This window comes from Bufo gargarizans, chromosome 5 (genome assembly GCF_014858855.1).
Source record: "Bufo gargarizans isolate SCDJY-AF-19 chromosome 5, ASM1485885v1, whole genome shotgun sequence".
In the NCBI taxonomy this organism is placed as follows: domain Eukaryota; kingdom Metazoa; phylum Chordata; class Amphibia; order Anura; family Bufonidae; genus Bufo; species Bufo gargarizans.
This window is the reverse complement of record NC_058084.1, coordinates 314775304-314793932: the sequence shown is the minus strand read 5'-3', so window position 1 is coordinate 314793932 and position 18629 is coordinate 314775304. Positions and strand designations below refer to the sequence as shown.

Genomic DNA, 18629 nt, shown 5'->3' with positions numbered 1-18629 from the left:
TGCGGATGTGCTAGCGGCCATCTAGCAACCCATGTCCTCAGCTCTATACCCAAAATCCCGGTGACAGGTTCCATTTAACTATTAAAAGGTATCAACCACTTCTCTGCTATCAGATTGGTAGACACCTGCCATCCCCACAGTTTTCAGCAGCTGCTAGCTTGGGAAACAAATCAGCGGACAGAGCTGGTAACAGAAGGTTTCATCCACTATTTAGTGGTTGCACCAGAGTACTGCCGCTCATCTCCCATTAAAATGCATTTAATACAAATCTCAAAACTGAGTTACATCAATATTTTCTATCTTGCCCACATCTATTAAGGCTTAATTTGTAACACTTAGGAATCGTCCACATGGAAATTCACTCATAAGTTTTAAAAACTTTAATGTTGCACTTGGAAAAAGATTTTCATCCCCAACAAATTGAAAATCACAGGACACTTTCGAAAGAGGTAACCTTTTTATTGGTACGGTCTTCTCATGATACAACAGGAAACTGCTGATGGCTTGATCAGGATCCCAGAAATCACTATCTGCAATCCACAACTTACCCTACATGAAAGAGAGAAAAATTACAGTCACTTCAGATACAATTTATATAAAAACTAAAAACTTTATGATACGTCAGACTAACCTCTTCAGTTTAGGTCAATCCTAGCAACCACGAAAAACGAAACACCATACCCCAATCCAAAACTACATATTCCTTTCTTGTTGGTCAAAACCTAATAGAGGTGATTTGCCGTCAACAGACCCTTCTAGTCCAGTTAAAGAGTGATTTAGGTCAGTTTTAGGCTATTTTTACACTAGCATTAATATTTTCCGGTATTGAGATCCATCATAGGGTCTCAATGCCGGAAAAAACACTTCCGTTTTTAATTTCCATTCATTGTCAATGGGGACAAAATGTAACTGAACAGAACGGAATGCTCCAAAATGCATTCTGTTCCATGCTCATACCGGAGAGCAAACCGCATGCTGCAGTTTGCTTTCCGTCCTAGGATGTAGAGCAAGACTGATCCATCATGACCACATATTTATACCTCAGGAAGGGTACGGAAGCATTTTTTTCCGGCATTGAGACGGCTTTCAGTGGTGTTCGTGACGGATCAGTCCGTGCTATGTTAAAGATAATACAACCAGATCCGTTCATAACAGATGCAGATGGTTGAATTATCAGTAACTGAAGCATTTTTGCTGAACCCTGCCGGATCAAGCAAAAACGCTAGTATGAAAGTGGCCTTACACTTGCAACAGGGAACTCTAGTAGGCTGTTCCGGCAGAGAACAGCCTGCTGGAGTTCTCTAGATCTGGCACTGCCAGATACTACTGCCTTCCTACCGGACCCCATTGACTATAAAGGGGTTTGGTAGAGATTTGGGAGCTACCCAGCAAATGTGTCAAGAATTGGCCAGACAAAAACCACTGCTGCGATTTTTGTCCAGCCTGTTTGGCTTATCTCCCAGGAGAACCACCAAACTAGACAAGTCCAAGTGATCTGATCCATGTCTGATGACAGGACAACCCTTCGAAGAATGTCTGTCAGTGCTTACAGTCTTTAGATTATCAGATTTATCAACAACACACCTGGTCTGACTCCCACATGAAGGAGGCTGAAATTCAATACCAAGCATAGCCACTATGCAATTTACAGCGATGTGCTTGGTTGGCTGAAAAAAGGCCATAGTGCTAATGCAAGCGCTGGTGCCTTCTCAAGCAGCTGATAGGCAGGTGGCCATTCAGTATAAAACTCCTGGAAAACCCCTTTTTCCCCTGGGTTAGTATGGAACATCAATTTATGTCTATTTTTGCATTTATGCATTGATTATGGCTCCACCAGTAGACTGTATTGATCACCATTTGAATTTTGATACCCGTATGGGCCAACTAATGTGGGTTCAACCTTTAACTCAGTTGGTAGTCAGTTGTTTTCCCTACAGTAATTCCTGGTTCTTGCCATTTTGCGCTGGTCACTTTTTCTAATATTGGATGCACTTTACTGGCCAAGTGTGGTCTCTATCACAGGACTCATCCGCATGATTTTATATATGTTTATTGTCATTGTGTTTTAATAAAGTGATGTTTTGTTATATTACATGTGAGGTCTATGTGATTTGGTAGAGACTTCATTCTTTGCAAGGCACGTAGGCAAAATCTGCAGCAAAACCAAACAAACCTGCATGTAACATCCCCTGTGAAAATATCCTAAAACAGATAATAAAGAGATTCAGTTTAAAGGGGTTTTCTATGAGTTACTGTATTTTCTGGACTATACGAAAGTCCCTGTGTCTTAGTCTGAAGTCAGGGGCCGCACTACTGCCCACTCCCTGTCTGCCCATAATTGTAATTTTTTTCCCTCACATAGCTGCAGGGGGATTATTTTTTTTGTGGGACAAGTTATATTTTCAAATGATACGGTTTATTTTTGCACACAATGTAGAGAAAAGCTGGTAAAAAATAAAAAAAAAGTTCCACTACAGTTTTATGGGTATCATTTTTACATTGTTCCCTATGCGGTGAAACTGACCCTTCATTGTCTGGGTCAGTATGATTACAGCGATACCACAGAGAAACATTAGCCCTGGGTGTCCACTATGTGAAGCAGCAGGCACCAGGCGGCTATGGCACTGTTTGCTCCTGAGGGGGAGCTATCCTTTAAAGACCCGACTTCTGCCGTACATGTATGACACTGGTCGGAAGGGGTTAAAGCTAAGAATCTAAACTTTAAAACGGAGATTGTGGTGCTAGCTGCATTACAGCTGGAGATGGAACCTTTCAAAATAGGTCGGAGGTGTGATTTGCAGTAAGACCTGCATATATCACCCCTGACACATTTCTAAAGACTGATACAAGCTGGCATTGTATTAAAGGAGTTCTCTCATTTCAGTGTTACCAAGGCGAGATAAAACACATTCCCGACCACCAGCCAGCTGGGAAATAGCAGCACGTAGCTGTGCTTGCAGTTTCTGTATTCCCCATTGTGGTTCATAGGAGCTACAGAAACAGCATAGCTTGATGTGCTATGCCGGTTCCGTAGCTTCCACGCACCACAATGAGCTACAGAAACAGCCAGCGCCGGTGTGCTCTACTATTTCCCAGTCGGCTGGTGGTGAGGATTTTGGCTCATCTTGCCTTAGTAATGGCAAGATCAGACAACTTCTTTAATGTCGTCTCGCCTATGTCTAGTAAATGAGTTACCCTCTACTTAATCATATCTCTTATGCAGTTGAAATATAGTATGTTTTTCAACAAGACTCATTGGGACAGGTAGACCTTGATATCAGGCCACCTCTGAAGGCCCCTGCTGGCTTCTAAACAATGCACTTGGGGGGTCATTCCTCACAAGTGTATTCAAGAGCTGTACAAATTCAGTCAAGAATATAGTGTTTATTATATTTTAAGCTGTTATGCAGATTGCTGTTTAATCCACAAACTGTAGAATGGTCTATCAGATGCTTAAAGGAAACCTGTCACCATGATTTTGCACATAGAGCTGGGGACATGGGCTGCTAGATGGCCACTAGCACATCTGCAGTACCCAGGTCCCATAGCTCTCTGCGCTTTTATTGTGTTAAAAAACAGTTTTGAGTGATATGCAAATTACCTGATATGAGTCCTGTAGCCGGAGATGAGTCAAGCGGAAAGGATCCCAGCACCGCCCCGCGTCCTCCGAATCTCCTCCTTGCTGGCTGACGTCACAGAGCTGGAGCGCCGAGATCTCGCGATGCGCGAGCTAGCGCATGCGTAGTTCGTTCCCTGTGCTGATGCCAGTACAGGGAATGAACATGATGCCGACACTGCGCATGCGCTAGCTCGCGCATCGCGAGATTTCGGCGCTCCAGCTCTGTGACGTCATCCAGCAAGGAGGAGATTCGGAGGACACGGGGCGGTGCTGGGCTCCATTCCGCTTGACTCATCTCCGGCTACAGGACTCATATCAGGTAATTTGCATATCACTCAAAACTGTTTTTTAACACAATAAAAGCGCAGAGAGCTATGGGGACTGGGTATTGCGGATGTGCTAGAGGCCATCTAGCAGCCCATGTCCCCAGCTCTATGCGCAAAATCATGGTGACAGGTTTCCTTTAATATGAAACATTTTCTCTACTGTACAACATCCTACAGAGTACCCATGTAAAAAAACAAAAATAAATTCAACACTTTTCTAAATGCAAGAAATTGTAGAAATGTGAATAATTCGCTGCATCTGGTTTCTAATACAACATTGCTTTATTCAGTTTGTACCAAAGTAACTTAACCTGATGCCATACATTAAATTTAAACTGTAAAATTATGTTTTATGAGGCAAATTGATCCTTTCAAAGAACCAAAAACAGCAGATTTTGAGGCTCTGTTTCCTAAGGGATTCTGAAAAACGTGACCCGAAATTCATTATGTTGGCTTAATTTTTGTCTAAGAACTTGCTGCACTACTGTAAAGTAGGTTTCATTTTGATGATCTTTAACGTGAACCATACATACTTGTTTGCATACACAAACTGATTTCTTTAGTACAGTTTGCTTTAAGCCATGATATTTTTTCTGTGCCATCAAGAACACCACATTTATGAAGCAAACGAGCATGCAAACGAAAATCAATAAAAGATAAAGGGGTATTCCGGTTACCATAAATATAACTTATGTTTTAGACTAAATCAATAATTACCTAATAGAATGTAAATTTCACATATTTACCGATCAGTAGTTCTTCTCCTCTGCTACCCACTGTTTCCTCATAAATTACCATGGCATCGACCTGTAGTTCTGAGCCTTTGTTAGGTCGAGCATGCTCAGTGTGTTGCTATCAATTCTATAGCTAAATGTCTTGTGAAACAAGGAGTATGCTGGTGATTACCGAGTAGAGGGGGCGTGACTGTACGTAAAGCAGCCAAACATCAACACTCACAGCAGGAAAGCTAAGGATTGTGGCGATTGTAGTCTAAAGTTTTGCGAGAGAAGATCAGGTCCCATGTGTTGCAGGCTAGACAAATGGATTGCAAGGTAAATTGAAACTGTGGTTATATGTATAGGTATGGGTTCTGGTTGGGTCACAGCTTGCAGCCTTAAAACCGGTTTTCAAAAATTAAGGTACTTTACCGGAATACCCCTTTCTATAAAGACGCCAAGTAATTTCATAATAGCATATAAAAGGCGATATAAAAGATGCCTAAGCAACAAATTCATGATGATGAAACAGGCATACATATTTTTTGCCAGCTAGTAACAATGGCTGCATGTTAACTGGACGATAAGTTTCCTAAGAATCAGCAAAGGGCCTTAAAAATAAATTATTCATGATAGTCAGCAAAACGGTCATAAATCTCAGCGAGATAAGGCTACTTTCACACTTGCGTTCGGGGCTCCGCTTGTGAGTTCCGTTTGAAGGCTCTCACAAGCGGCCCCGAACGGATCCGTCCAGCCCTAATGCGTTCTGAGTGGATGCGGATCCGCTCAGAATGCATCAGAATGGCTCCGTCTGTCCTCCGCTCCGCTCAGCAGGCGGACACCTGAACGCTGCTTGCAGCGTTCGGGTGTCCGCCTGGCCGTGCGGAGGCAAACGGATCCGTCCAGACTTACAATGTAAGTCAATGGGGACGGATCCGTTTGAAGTTGACACAGTATGGCTCAATTTTCAAACGGATCCGTCCCCCATTGACTTTCAATGTAAAGTCAAAACGGATCCGTTTGCACTATCATGAACAAAAAAAAACAAACATTATTTTTTTTTTTCTTGTTCATTGTAATGCAAACGGATCCGTTCTGAACGGATCCAAGCGTTTGCATTATAGGTGCGGATCCGTATCTGCAGACACCAGACGGATCCGCCCTAAACACAAGTGTGAAAGTAGCCTAACCCTTTGAGGAACATGCAACTTTCAATTTTTGAGTTTTCGTTCTTCACTCCCTGCCTTCACAATTCTGCCAGTTTTTTTTTTTTTTTTATGATGTTCACTATACGGCAAAATTTACCCGTTACCGTCATTCTCCAGGTCAGTATGATTACAATGATACCACACTTGTATAGTTTTTCTTGCGTTTTAATAGAAAAAAAAAAAAATGTAGTTTATTTTTTAGTATCACCATATTTTGACTCCTATAAACTATTTTGTAGTTATGCGTACGGAGCTGTGTGAGGGCTCATTTTTTGCTTGGCGAACTGTACTTTTTAGTGACACCAGTTTGAAGTGTGTGACTTTTTGATTACTTATTATAAAAAAGAATTAGCCATTTTATTTTCCGTTACGCCATTCACCGTATGGGATTAATATTGTTATATCTTATAGTCTGGACTTTTTTTCGCATGCGGCGATGCCCATGATTATTTTTTTTTTATTGGTTAAGTATTTTGATTTTGGGGAAAGGGGGTTGATTTGAACTTTTATATTTAAAAAAAAAAAAAAGTTTTTTCCCCTTTAACTTTTTTTAAAGTCATTAGATTGCCCATTGTGTTCATTTATGGCTATATATTCATAATTGAACACTTCATTTTCAATATAACAATACAGTGCTGCCACCTTGTGGCCTGTATTAGTATACCTCGCTAATAGCTGCCAAAGCCTGCTTGAGGCGTCGGGCTATTAGTACAGCGTAAAAGGTTCCCCGATCTCAGTCGGGGAATGCTGTTATAGGAGTGTGTAGGCCCACTGCTGGACTGCTCAGAAGCCATGGTCACATTTGACCATGGCATCTGAGAGGTGAAATGTATGCGATCAGCAATACATGTGCTGCAGGTCTCTGCGGTTTGAAACAGAAGAAACCCGTTAGCTATGGCGCCCGCTCCATGCATGAGCAGGCGCCATGCTTAAAGGGGTTATAGCACAAAACATTCTACATTTTTCAAACCAGCACCAGGATATGAAATAAAATTCTATAAAATGTATGTGCATAGCTTAACCTGCCGTTTGCTCTTTACCTTATTTTTTTGTCCATTTTACTGAGCTAGTTAAACATGCTCAGTTTAAATCCTCAACTGCCACCAGCGTTATGTTAGAAGCTGTGGCAGTTACAAGGAAAGAGCTGCTGCACCCTGTGAGCTGCCAGGCTGAAAATAATCTAGCAGAGAAATTGGAGTAACAAATGGGGAGATCTATGGTTCCATGTGAGGTACAGGGCAGGTTCTGGCTTACTTAGAAAGGTATTGTCATTTTACATAAATCATGGCATAACCCCTTTAAGGGCATCTGAATGTGGATAAAGAGTTCAGTCTCAGGCATCGTATTTGCCAGGTCAGTGTGCACAGAACCTTTATGACAAAGCTCAACATCCCTATGGCCCAATACAAAAAATTAATCCCTTAGAGAGCTTCTTCCGGGAGCTTATACTTAGGATAGGTCATCAATATCAGATTGGCAAGGGTCAAACTCCCAGCATCCCTGCCGATCAGATGTTTTCAAGGGCTGCTGTGCACCCGAACACTGCATAGTGGCCGTGCCTAGTTAGGACAGCACTGTTCTAATTCATTTCAAAAAGAGCGGATTGGCAGGGGCACCACAAGACAGACTCCCACCGATCAGATACCGATGACCTATCCTGAGGTGAGGTCATCAGTAAAAAGGAAAATCCTGGAAAACCTTTTTAAAATGATATACTAAACTTTGTATAATGACTTATGTAAATAATGCTAATTACAGGGGTAATACCACGAAAGTAAAACTCCCCCCCCCTCTCTCTCTCTCTTATTTAGAAGGAATCTCTTCCCTGTCTGCAGGCTTAGGCTACTTTCACATTTGCGTTCGGGGCTCCGCTTGTGAGTTCCGTTTAAAGGCTCTCACAAGCGGCCCCGTACGGATCCGTCCAGCCCTAATGCATTCTGAGTGGATGCGGATCCGCTCAGAATGCATCAGTCTGGCACCGTTAGTCCTCCACTCCGCTCATCAGGCGGACACCTGAACGCTGCTTGAAGCGTTCAGGTGTCCGCCTGGCCGTGCGGAGACAAACGGATCCGTCCAGACTTACAATGGAAGTCAATGGGGACGGATCCGTTTGAATTTGACACTATATGGCTCAATTTTCTAATGGATCCGTCCCCCATTGACTTTCAATGTAAAGTCAAAACGGATCCGTTTGCATTATCATGAACAAAACAAAAAAACTTTAAAAAAAAAAAAAAATTTACATGGTAATGCAAACGGATCCGTTCTGAACGGATCTAAGCGTTTGCATTATAGGTGCGGATCCGTCTGTGCAGATACCAGACGGATCCGCACCTAAACGCAGGTGTAAAAGTAGCCTTACAGCAGCTTGTCACATGAGCCTGTTAACTTCTTCCTCCCCTGCACAGAAAACAGTCCCTCACACACAACCCCAGATACATAAGGTATGTTGTCTGGACAGATATAGGTATATACCTGTAGGAACCAGAAGTATGGATGAATAAATGGCAACTGGGCTACATCACATTCTTCACTATGATAACACTACGCTAACATGGGCGACGGTAAGCTACTGAGAATGTCAGTCCACCACTGAATGCTGGAGATGGTGGTTCATAAGCATAACCAGCAGTTGGCGTTACCAAGGAAGAAAATGTATCATGCATACTAAAGGAACAATATTTTATTGCATGTAGATTGAAGTAATACTTCATTTAAAATGCTGCACTCATTGCATAGTAACACTTTTCATGGGATAACCCCTTTAAGCTTCTAAGGTAGTTTGCAGGCCTGAATGAAGACCTGAATTTACATGATTTTGGACACATTTCTTACAAGCTGAATTACACTGTGTATCCAGAATGCAAAAATGTTCACATGGTATAATTCATGGGTTGCCTATTAAATGACAAGCACTCTGTGAGAAAAACAGAAACCTTGGTTTGGGTCTTCACGCCATCTTCTTCTGTGAAACCCCATCTAAAACAAAAGAGACAGTTTAACCAGCAACTTTATTCTTTCAAAGTGATTGGCAAAAATGCAGATCAATCTGCATTACTGTTTTCTTCTAGTGTACTAAATGTACATCTGACGTGTACTCCTTTTTCTTTCTTGGAACCATTATTTTTTATATTTTTCTGCAAGGTGCAACTATATCTGAAACCTGAGTATTAAACACATGATTCTTTAACATTCCTGTCTTGTACTTGGCATAGCCTATCACTCTACCACTAATTTATACCTCATAATTGAAAGCAGTCCCAGGCAAAGAGGGACAATATGGTTCGGTTATAATTCACCATGCTGTCACTAAATGATGGAAGTGATCAAAACCTAGTATGCTAGCACTTGCTAGAGTTTATCCAGGGCTTATGTGTCAAAACCAATAAAACCATTTGCTTTGTGATTTTTGTTTGCTAATTGCTTATCTACACATGCTGTCAAGAATGACCTTGTGAGGAAGATGAAGATGGTGTCTCAGCAAACCAGCCGTTGGGAGGCCTTGTCTTGCTTTCCATTTTCCATTCAGCACCATCAAGAGGAAAAGTGAGAAAACAGCACAAACATTAGTCAGGATCAAAAACCAGAAAAAATAAACACACTACACTGATCAGGAGTATGGACATTACAAATTTATTTGGTATTGTAAAAGTCGAGAGCCATGAGAATCTACTCATCGGTGGCCTTTCTCCAAATACAGCATACATAACAATAAATCACAAGGCTACTACTGAAATAAATGGATCAACCTTTAGTGGTACTACCCAATTTATGATCCAAAAGAAATGCTTTAGAAATGGCTACAGATAACCTGGTTCACAAAAGACTTTATTATCTAATGGTGCATACTGAAAACATACAGATATCTGCATGGGTCACTGAACATGCAGCAGCACATCTGTCACTTGACAATAAGTGAATCTCAACAGTTTATTCAGAAGGAACATCATGTAGACATTGTTTTTAAACAAATAGCTTCATTTACAGGAGAAATAAAAAAGGTAAAGAAGCAATTACCGCTTTTAAAAAGCAGCTGCTTTGCTCAAGATTGGAGAGTTTAGTCCTGTACTGAAAGACAACATGATCATGAACAATTAAACAAATAAAAACATATTTTTTTTTTCATCAGAACCTAGAAACGGCACAAAGGGGAGCTCCCATTTACATACCCTTGGTCAGAAAAGAGATGCCCCTTTTGTGCCGTTAAGAAATACACACAAGTACATTGCAAAGTGGTTTGTCCAGGAGAGCAAAGTTCTTTAGAAAAGGCTTAGAGTGGTATAAAAAGTAAAAGAAAGGATACTCATCGATCCCTGCTGCTCTGTTCCGATGATTACCTGGGTCTGGTGGGTCTCTGCTTTCCAATACCATCTTAACAGTCAATGCCTGGGTATGTCAGGGTAGACACCCATTGACTGCAGTGGCCACCCACCTCTGACAATGATTAGCTGAGCAGGCATCTCCAGTCAGGATGGGGCCTGCTAGTAGAGACCTGGTCAGAGTCAAAATGTGAATTGTGGAGGATCAGTGAGTAACCATCCTTTTAGCATTTTCTACCACTCTTAGCCAATTTCTAAAGAATTCTCCCCTTACACCAGACAACTCCTTTGGTAGGGAAAAGAGCAGAACTATGATTGTGTTGAAGCTTTCCCACTTAAACTAATGGCCAATGGCCTTAAAAAGAAGGGGGGGGGAGAGAAATCATACAAAATGGAAAACAATTAAGAAACAGTACACTGAAGGCGCAGCCCTTCCATCAAGCGTGCACACACTCCACTAAAACCAGATGGAGAGAGAAGTTTAGACTGAACTACCACAACCATTGTCCAACTTAAAACATTACAAAAGAACGAACAGTAGGTCACCGGCAAACATGCAAGAGCAAACTGCTGCCACATTTAGCTACCAAACTTGCATTTGTCAAATGGCAATACAGCTACATATTGAAACATCTTAAAACACCAGTGATGTTGATGGTTCAGCTTACCTTCAGTGTACTGTAAGTTGTACACAACCTGCTTTAAAAGAGACCATCCCTGCAGGCAGGCTCATGGAGGAACAGGCCTCCCTTCGGCACTGACTAGACCAAGGGCATGCTGCTGAGGCCTGCGTACGCAACCTAGAAAATGTGAATATAAACAGCATTTATGCTGGTCATGTATTCTTCCAAAACAAAATTAAAAAAGAAAAAATGAGCCGTGACTGCTAAAAATAAAATATTACATCCAAACATTAAATCGCAATTTGGTTTTCCCAAACTTAATTTTCAAAGCAAACTGTAATAGTTCTGCCAATTTACAAGCATTTCTATTGTGAAAAAGTACAGATATCACAATTTTTCAGACAGTTCATTGGAAAAAAAAAAAAGCTAATAAAGTAAAATAAACCCTTGGTTTTAATTCAAACAATACAAGCTTCCTCAACTTTGCAAGGGAAATATTTATATGTTTATATACATTAACAAGCTGCTGTGGAAGGTCTTCAGTCCTGGTGTGAACTATTCAAACCACTGCCCACATTTAGATCTTTTCTTGAATGAAAGGATGCTGAAGTGCTTGATTGATGCTGATTCGTTTAGCCGGGTCTAGCATTAATATCTGATCCAACAAGTCTTTAAGTTGGTGAACTTTTTTGCGCTGGTCTTCTGGCAGCCTCTGGCATCCAATTAAATCAGCCAACAGGTCCTTTGTTGGGTTAATAGTGCTCATAACGGTAACTTTCTCCTGTTGGACACAAATTAAGAAAATTGATTCCCTAAACTAAGTAGATTATTTAAGGGGTTATCCGACAGGGTAAACACGCTGTAAAAATAAAAATGCTCACCTCATCAATGCACCTAGTAACAGTGCTGCAGCTCCCGCCCCCACAACACAAACACGTAACAATGTCAGCCAATCAATCGGCTCAGCAGTTACATGTGCAGGGGCGGCATGTAACCACTGACCCTCAGTGGTCACATGTCATTCCTGCAAACATCACTGTTGGGGCCATGGATTGGCCAACAGCAGTGACGTGCAGGCGGCATGTCACGTTTCAGGTGCATCAGGGACTGGAAGTGGCAGGGACAGTAGCTGCGGTGCTGGAACCAATATGCCTCGACAAGGTTTTTTTTATTCTTACTTTCATTTTAATTTGATATCCAGCCCTTGGAAATGTTTGCCAGTTTCAGACAAACCCCTTTAAGTAAGATTCTATGTAGCACTGAAAATATGTCATCACTTTCTGCTGCTTTAACCACCCTGTGCTTGCATTCATTGAGGCATCCTCGGCTACATTTACACAAGCAAGAGCTTTTTTCGGTTAAATCTCCTCTTATTAAGCAGAAAGCAGTTTGGAATACAGCTACTGTATTAATACTACAAAACACTATTGATTTGCAAGAGTTTATGACATTAAGAAAAAGGGCAAAACATACACTAAAATAAGATGTTAGTTCTAGGTATATTCTTAGTTTATAACAAAGGTAAAAGTAAGATACATAGAAAAATAACCTACCCTTTCTGTAACTTTGTCAACTTCAATGTACATGAAGTTCAAATTTGAATCAAAGTGCTGGTCTTTAAATACACCTTTCCGAATCATCTAGGAAGACAACATATACATAGCGTGCCATGATGAGAAATGTGAACAGAAAAACATTAAGATAAAAGCTGTTAGGGTACGGCCATGAAAAAAAAAGAAACGCTCAATATTTTCCGCAGCTGAAAGGCATGCGGAAAATGCCAAGCATATACATTAGTGAAAAATACATGAGGTTTCCAAAAAGGGTGATATGACTGCAGTTCTATGTGGCAGATATGAAATATAAATACATGTGCTATAGCAAACCTGTATTAATACATCAGAAGTGCTGAAACGGTATAAGTATCAATCACTACAAGCACAACTAGAAACTGACAATCATGAAATATTAATATATGGAAAGGAAGACCATTTACATCAATTGCTTAAAGACACACCACAAAGGAAGGGCACCATCTTTTCTTTTTGTGTAGGATAGGCATCCCGACGCAGCACAATGTCTCATTTTACAGCTAATAATATGTAAATGTTTGAAGATGAACCAAAATTAGGTGCTTGTACCGCAATCACTCTGCACACATATTCAGGGTAGAGAGGTGGGAGGATTACACTCAATTCAGATATGTTCAGTCAAATACATGGCATCTTTTCAGTTCATCATCTGCGTCATATGATGTAGGAACTTATGTTTGGGATCTAAAAAGTGGTTCGGTTTTACGTAAAAAGTCGTTACGGAAAAAGTGCAATCGTAATGGACTTCATTTATCAGGACAGGCCATATCATTCCATCACAGTATATCACTCTTTTTCTGGTTGCTTCATGCAACAAGACCAGTTTTTCTGGAGAATATGGCTCCACTGTGGTTATCCGTCTGTCCACACACACACACATGAAAGTTCCACATTACCTTGTTTGGCATTTTTCCTTTCAGGTCCATAGCAAGTTTTAGCATGTGATTATTCGTTTTTCCAGGGAACAAGATTTTTCCAGTATAGAGTTCACACAATGTGCAACCAACAGACCACATATCTATTCCATAATCATATATTTTTCCAATTACTGCAGAGAAATAAAATTAGTATTCATCAGAAACGCACTAAAGTGTAAAATAAAACGTGTAATGATGATTTATAGACAAAGAATTTAATCTCTCTCCCCCCACAGTGGAGTCGGGTCTCACAGACGTCCTCTATCTTCGAACATCCTGTGAAATATCAGAAAGGTGCAGCGATAGTGAAGCACCGTTTAAACATACACCGCTATATCTTTGACAAAATATTCACAAACACAAGCGGGATATAAGCACATCAGGTGAATAAGAATCTTTTGTCCTATCTCTGTTTTGTATCTTCGCTACGATGGTAATCCCAGCTGGGAGGATCAGAAAGGCAGTGCTCGATCCTCCCAGCTGGGCTTACCATCGCAGCGAAGATACAAAACAGAGAAAGGACAACTGATTCTTATTCACCTGATGTGCTTACATCCCGCGTGTGTGTGTGTGTGTGTGTATTTTGGAAAAGATATAGCGGTGTGTGTGTGTAAATGTGCTTCACTATCGCTGCACCTTTCTAATGATATTTCACAAGATGTTCTAAGATAGAGGACGTCTGTGAGACCCAACTCCACTGTGGGGGGTGAGAGATTAAATTACTGGGATAAATTGTGTGGAAGAAAAAGACGTGCGGCCTCAAATAATCTGTATACATTTACTTTGTGTGAATTGAACCCACAACACGCTTGAGACACGCAGCGACTAATCATCATTATTAACGGATTGCATTTATAGACAAAGAATGTATAGTTTGAAAATAATAAACTCCTCGCTTAACAGATTGATCCACAAACACCGATTTGCATTTGATTACCACTTTATATGTTTGCATTAATTATTATACCATATGATGTGTTATATAGTTTAGTTAGGCAGGAATTGGCATGCAGAGGTTTTTGTCTAGTACACTTTGTCAGTACAGGCAACAAACAATGCAAGTCAAAATAAAGAGGACCCTTTCACCACTCCCGACATATCTTTTAATAGCTTTATGTATTCCCCAGGTAATAACAATTCTGGAGCATCTATTCTTATGGCTCTATGTTGTGCCATTACTAGCAGTCTGCAGTAAGGTTACAGAGGGGTGGTAACAAGCTGGGGGTGTGTACCTGCACAATCTGACAATGACAGCACTGATTGGATAGAGTGAGTCTGTGCAGGTACACCCCCCCCCCTTTCCAACTGGTTATCACCCCTCTGTACCCTTACTGCAGACTGCTAGTAATTCATTCATAACTTCTAGTAGAAATAATAAAGGAATGGCAATACATAGAGCCATAGGAATAGATGCTCCAGAATTATTATTACAGGGGGATGCATGAGGCTATTAAAACAGGTATGTCAGGAGCGGTGACAGGTCCTCTTTAAAGCACACGTTCTTTCATGTGATTTTTCAGAGTGAGCTGTCGTGTGTGTACATGAGGAATATCACTAATTATGACCATTATATGACATATTCCTCTACAGGCTCCCTAATTTTCAGTATTCCCTGAGCTAGTGAGTGGAGACTTGCTGCTATGATGTCTCCTATACAGTGCACACACAGAGGAGATCATGCTCCCCGAACTCTAGCACACCCCCAGAAGAAGCATGGATGACCTTATACAGCAGTACTAACAAGAGTTGCTGTGATGCCAGCAGAGGCGAGATAGAAATTTTAACAGAGCCTTCAGCATCATCTATGTCTCTCTGCTTCTGTCTCCCTCCAGCACAAAAACGCATATGTAAGACACAAATAACAGAATACAGTTTTAACTTACCGATTTCAGGAGCTCTGTAAAATCTACTGACAAGATATGGTGTAATATCATTGTCTGCCACATGTGATGCAGATCCAAAGTCACAAAGTTTAAGAATGGTTTTGGATTCATTTACCTAAGGAAAGGAAAAATTAGCAGCAATAGTCACACACATGTTTATGTTATTCGCACAAAGGATTCTTGTTGAAGGAAACTCATTCATGCAGCCCTCTCTGAGGGTGTGTATACTGAGACTAAACTAAGGTGTTGCACGGTGCTGCCAGCACTAGAAATCAGGCATCCTAAGTATTCATGATACGTGGGCCCCCTTTTCCTATTGACAGCTTTATTCCTATCTGTCAAACAGTGTCAAGAATTATTACTTCATCATAACTCCATTTTTATATTCGATGCATAGGGGGGGAGAGGGGGGGGAAATAACACTGCAAAGGTGGACCTAGAATTTAAAGCACTACAGCCCATTGAAATTAACTGAGCCAACGGTGTATCTCTTTGTACCAGCCATTTAACAAATAATTTCTATCTGGGTGAGATTTATAACAAATAAAAAAAAACTTGCATATTTCAGAGGTTTTCCACTTAGTAATGATACTGAATGCACAATAATACAGTCACACACTTACCAGTATGTTATCAGGTTTAATATCTGCATGAAGAATGTTGCATCTTTTTAGAAGTTTTAAAGCCAAAAAGAGCTGCTGACTGTAGGACCTGACGGCTTTGATATGTAAGCCTACATCTTTACCATATTTCTTCAAAACTTCTCTCAGGTTCATACTAAACAAAAAGAGAACGTTAACTATTCATCTTGATCCATATAACGCATACAAAAGACCAAAATAATATTGTGTTTCTGAAAGAAGCATTACCTTAGTGGTTCAAACACCAGGCACAAGTGTTGCTTATGGTAGAAGTGACGGAACAAGCGCAAACAGTGAAATTTGTCATCCGGGTCGGCATCATTCAGCTTCTTCAGAAACTCCAATTCTTTCAGGCCAGTTTTTTGCCTAAAATAGAATTCGACATAAAAATAATGACCCTTTTGCACATGCTGATTTTACAGGCAATTATTAGAAATGAACCAGAGATCTGCATTTACATGGAAAAATCATCTCTGTAAGAGGACGAACGATTGCTAATGTGATCGCCCTCATGCCCATACAGAATCATTGTTTGTGGGAAGGACATCCAGTTGAGACAGGGTAATGTGTTGCCCATAATCTCTAATTTTGGGTTTCAACCAAAAGCGATGATCACCCAACGAATGAGCGTTTGTTCTTTGTTGGGTCATTGGTGGAACACTCGCACTGGACAATTATCAGGAACAAGTGTTTCTACTACCGTTCTTCCCCGATAATTATTCCAATGATCTCACAATCTAAAAGGACATGCGCCTGTCCGTAGTTTTGGCTCCCCTGACTTAATGGGTTTGGACTTCACTGCTCAGTTTAGTTCCACTGTTAAATAGTATGAAAACAAATGCAAGTGTTATAGCTACACTGAAATAATAGATAAAAAGGACCCGTCACCTCTCTTGAAATTGCTGTTTTAGTAACTCCATGCATTCCCCATGTAATACCAACTCAGGAGCATCCTTTCTTAGCTGTATGTTGTGACACCCCTCTATTCTTCCTACATGTTTATTTATAAAGGTACAACTGGGTGTTACCAGTTGGGGGTTTGTCCACTAATTTGATAGTGTCTGACTGTGCAGGGAAACACAGCACACTGGTAACCCCCAGCTGTACCTTTATTAATAAACTTTTAGCAGTAACAATGGAGGGATGGAACAACATAGTCATATGCATAAATGCTCCAGAATTATCATTTCACATGAAAAATATTTACTGAAACACATATCAGGTGTGGTGAAATGTCCTCTTTAAATGGTCACTAATGTTTCCGACAACTTTACATAAATCAATTGTAGAAGTGAACTTTGTAATAGGTCTTATCATAAGAAAGTGGCTATTTCTCCATGTATGAACTCTTATTCCCCCTCCTAAACAAACAAGCAGAGACAACGGTCATCCCACTAAAGACGGCCATACACATTAGATAGAAGTTAGATAATGGCTAAACAACTAAATCATCTGGTAACCGATCTTTTGCAGACGCAGCCATACACATTTTAGCCATATTGGCCATTACCGTTGGCCATACATGATCAATGAAACCAGGCAATGGACAATAGATCTTTCCGGGAATATTCTTCCAAAGAAAGATCTTTCGCCCGACTATTGGATGAAAATTTCATGAACATGCCATGGTCTGCCATTTGTTGTTAAATTTTACCCAACAAATGTTATTTTCATAAACTTTTTACTAATGTGTATGTCCACCTTAAACTACTAAAGGGTCAGATTACATGCTGCTCATTGAAGTATATGGAGGAAAGTGGGACGTGAGGTCCTTCTATTTACTTTTTTAGATAAAGACCTGATAAGTGGAGAAACTGCCCAATCATTAGCCAATATAAAGAGAAGGCCATTATAGCAAAGGAGCGTTTGTAGGAATTCTCCTTCTCGATAAGTGCCCTGTCTAAAAGGTACTGCTAATCAAACGATGAAAACTCTTGTCCATTGTCCAACACAACCAAGTCGCAGCCGAGTCATGTGTCACGCACGACTTATATTAAAGTCAATGGAGCGAATGTGGCACATGACATGCGACCTGCAGCACAAAATTCACGTGTCTGGATTATTTGCAACTGTCGCATTGCAGTGGCACCAGGTCTTGTGTCGTATTGCGATACCATAGACAAACATTACATGAAATGCCGGCAAGTAGCCCTAGCCTTAACGTGAGTTTCCAATAACTGACTGCAGTGTCGGCCAGGGTCAAGGGGCCTTTATACACTCCTGTACTATTGCTTGATGCAAAATTGTGTGAAATGTTAGTAAAGATCCTCAATTAGGGTAACAGTGGAAGAAAATGTGCAAAAAATATGTTCCCTAATGAGGAAATACTAAGGCTTTATTCACATTTGCGTGTGAGCAAGCAGCGCATTCTTGCCATCGAAATGCGGTCTGTCGGGCACCACTGCTATCCATCGTATTGATGAACTGGTAGAGCACCCTGCCTTTCTCTATATAAGCAGACACCATGATGTGAACAGCTCGTAGTGTGTAAGGAAGCAGTAAAAAGGCAACGGATTAGTAAAAGAAAACAGGCCTACTCCAAACCAACATTGAATCATCCACTAATAAGAGATTCAGAGTGAGAACACTTACATTAATTCATTATTTCTAATGATTTTCACTGCAACTTCTTGATTCGCTCTTGCCATGTCTCGAGCACGCACAACATTACTGAATACCCCTTGGCCTGTATATCCATAGACATGGTACCGTTTCTCTAAAATTTCACCTATGTTAACACCTGAAGCAGTAGAAAAGAAGAAAAACAAGACTTAAAAGTATTCAA

General features: G+C 40.7%; 1 protein-coding gene and 1 long non-coding RNA gene across 2 annotated transcripts in view; both read right to left on the bottom strand.

The window, feature by feature from the left end:
* Window positions 1-443: 443 nt before the first annotated feature.
* Window positions 444-5404, bottom strand: LOC122937698. Its single transcript, XR_006389898.1, has 2 exons — window positions 4095-5404; window positions 444-3464 (listed from the first exon to the last, which is right to left on the bottom strand). It is a non-coding gene; the product is annotated as an uncharacterized LOC122937698 (long non-coding RNA).
* Window positions 5405-9481: 4077 nt separating this feature from the next.
* The window catches only part of PRPF4B (pre-mRNA processing factor 4B), a 35824-nt gene continuing 26676 nt past the window's right edge, over window positions 9482-18629 (bottom strand). The window contains 7 exon segments of the mRNA XM_044292683.1: window positions 9482-11592; window positions 12365-12451; window positions 13300-13451; window positions 15204-15318; window positions 15827-15980; window positions 16073-16210; window positions 18437-18584. Of these exon segments, the coding sequence (XP_044148618.1) occupies window positions 11389-11592; window positions 12365-12451; window positions 13300-13451; window positions 15204-15318; window positions 15827-15980; window positions 16073-16210; window positions 18437-18584 (998 nt within the window). The 3' untranslated portion in view covers window positions 9482-11388.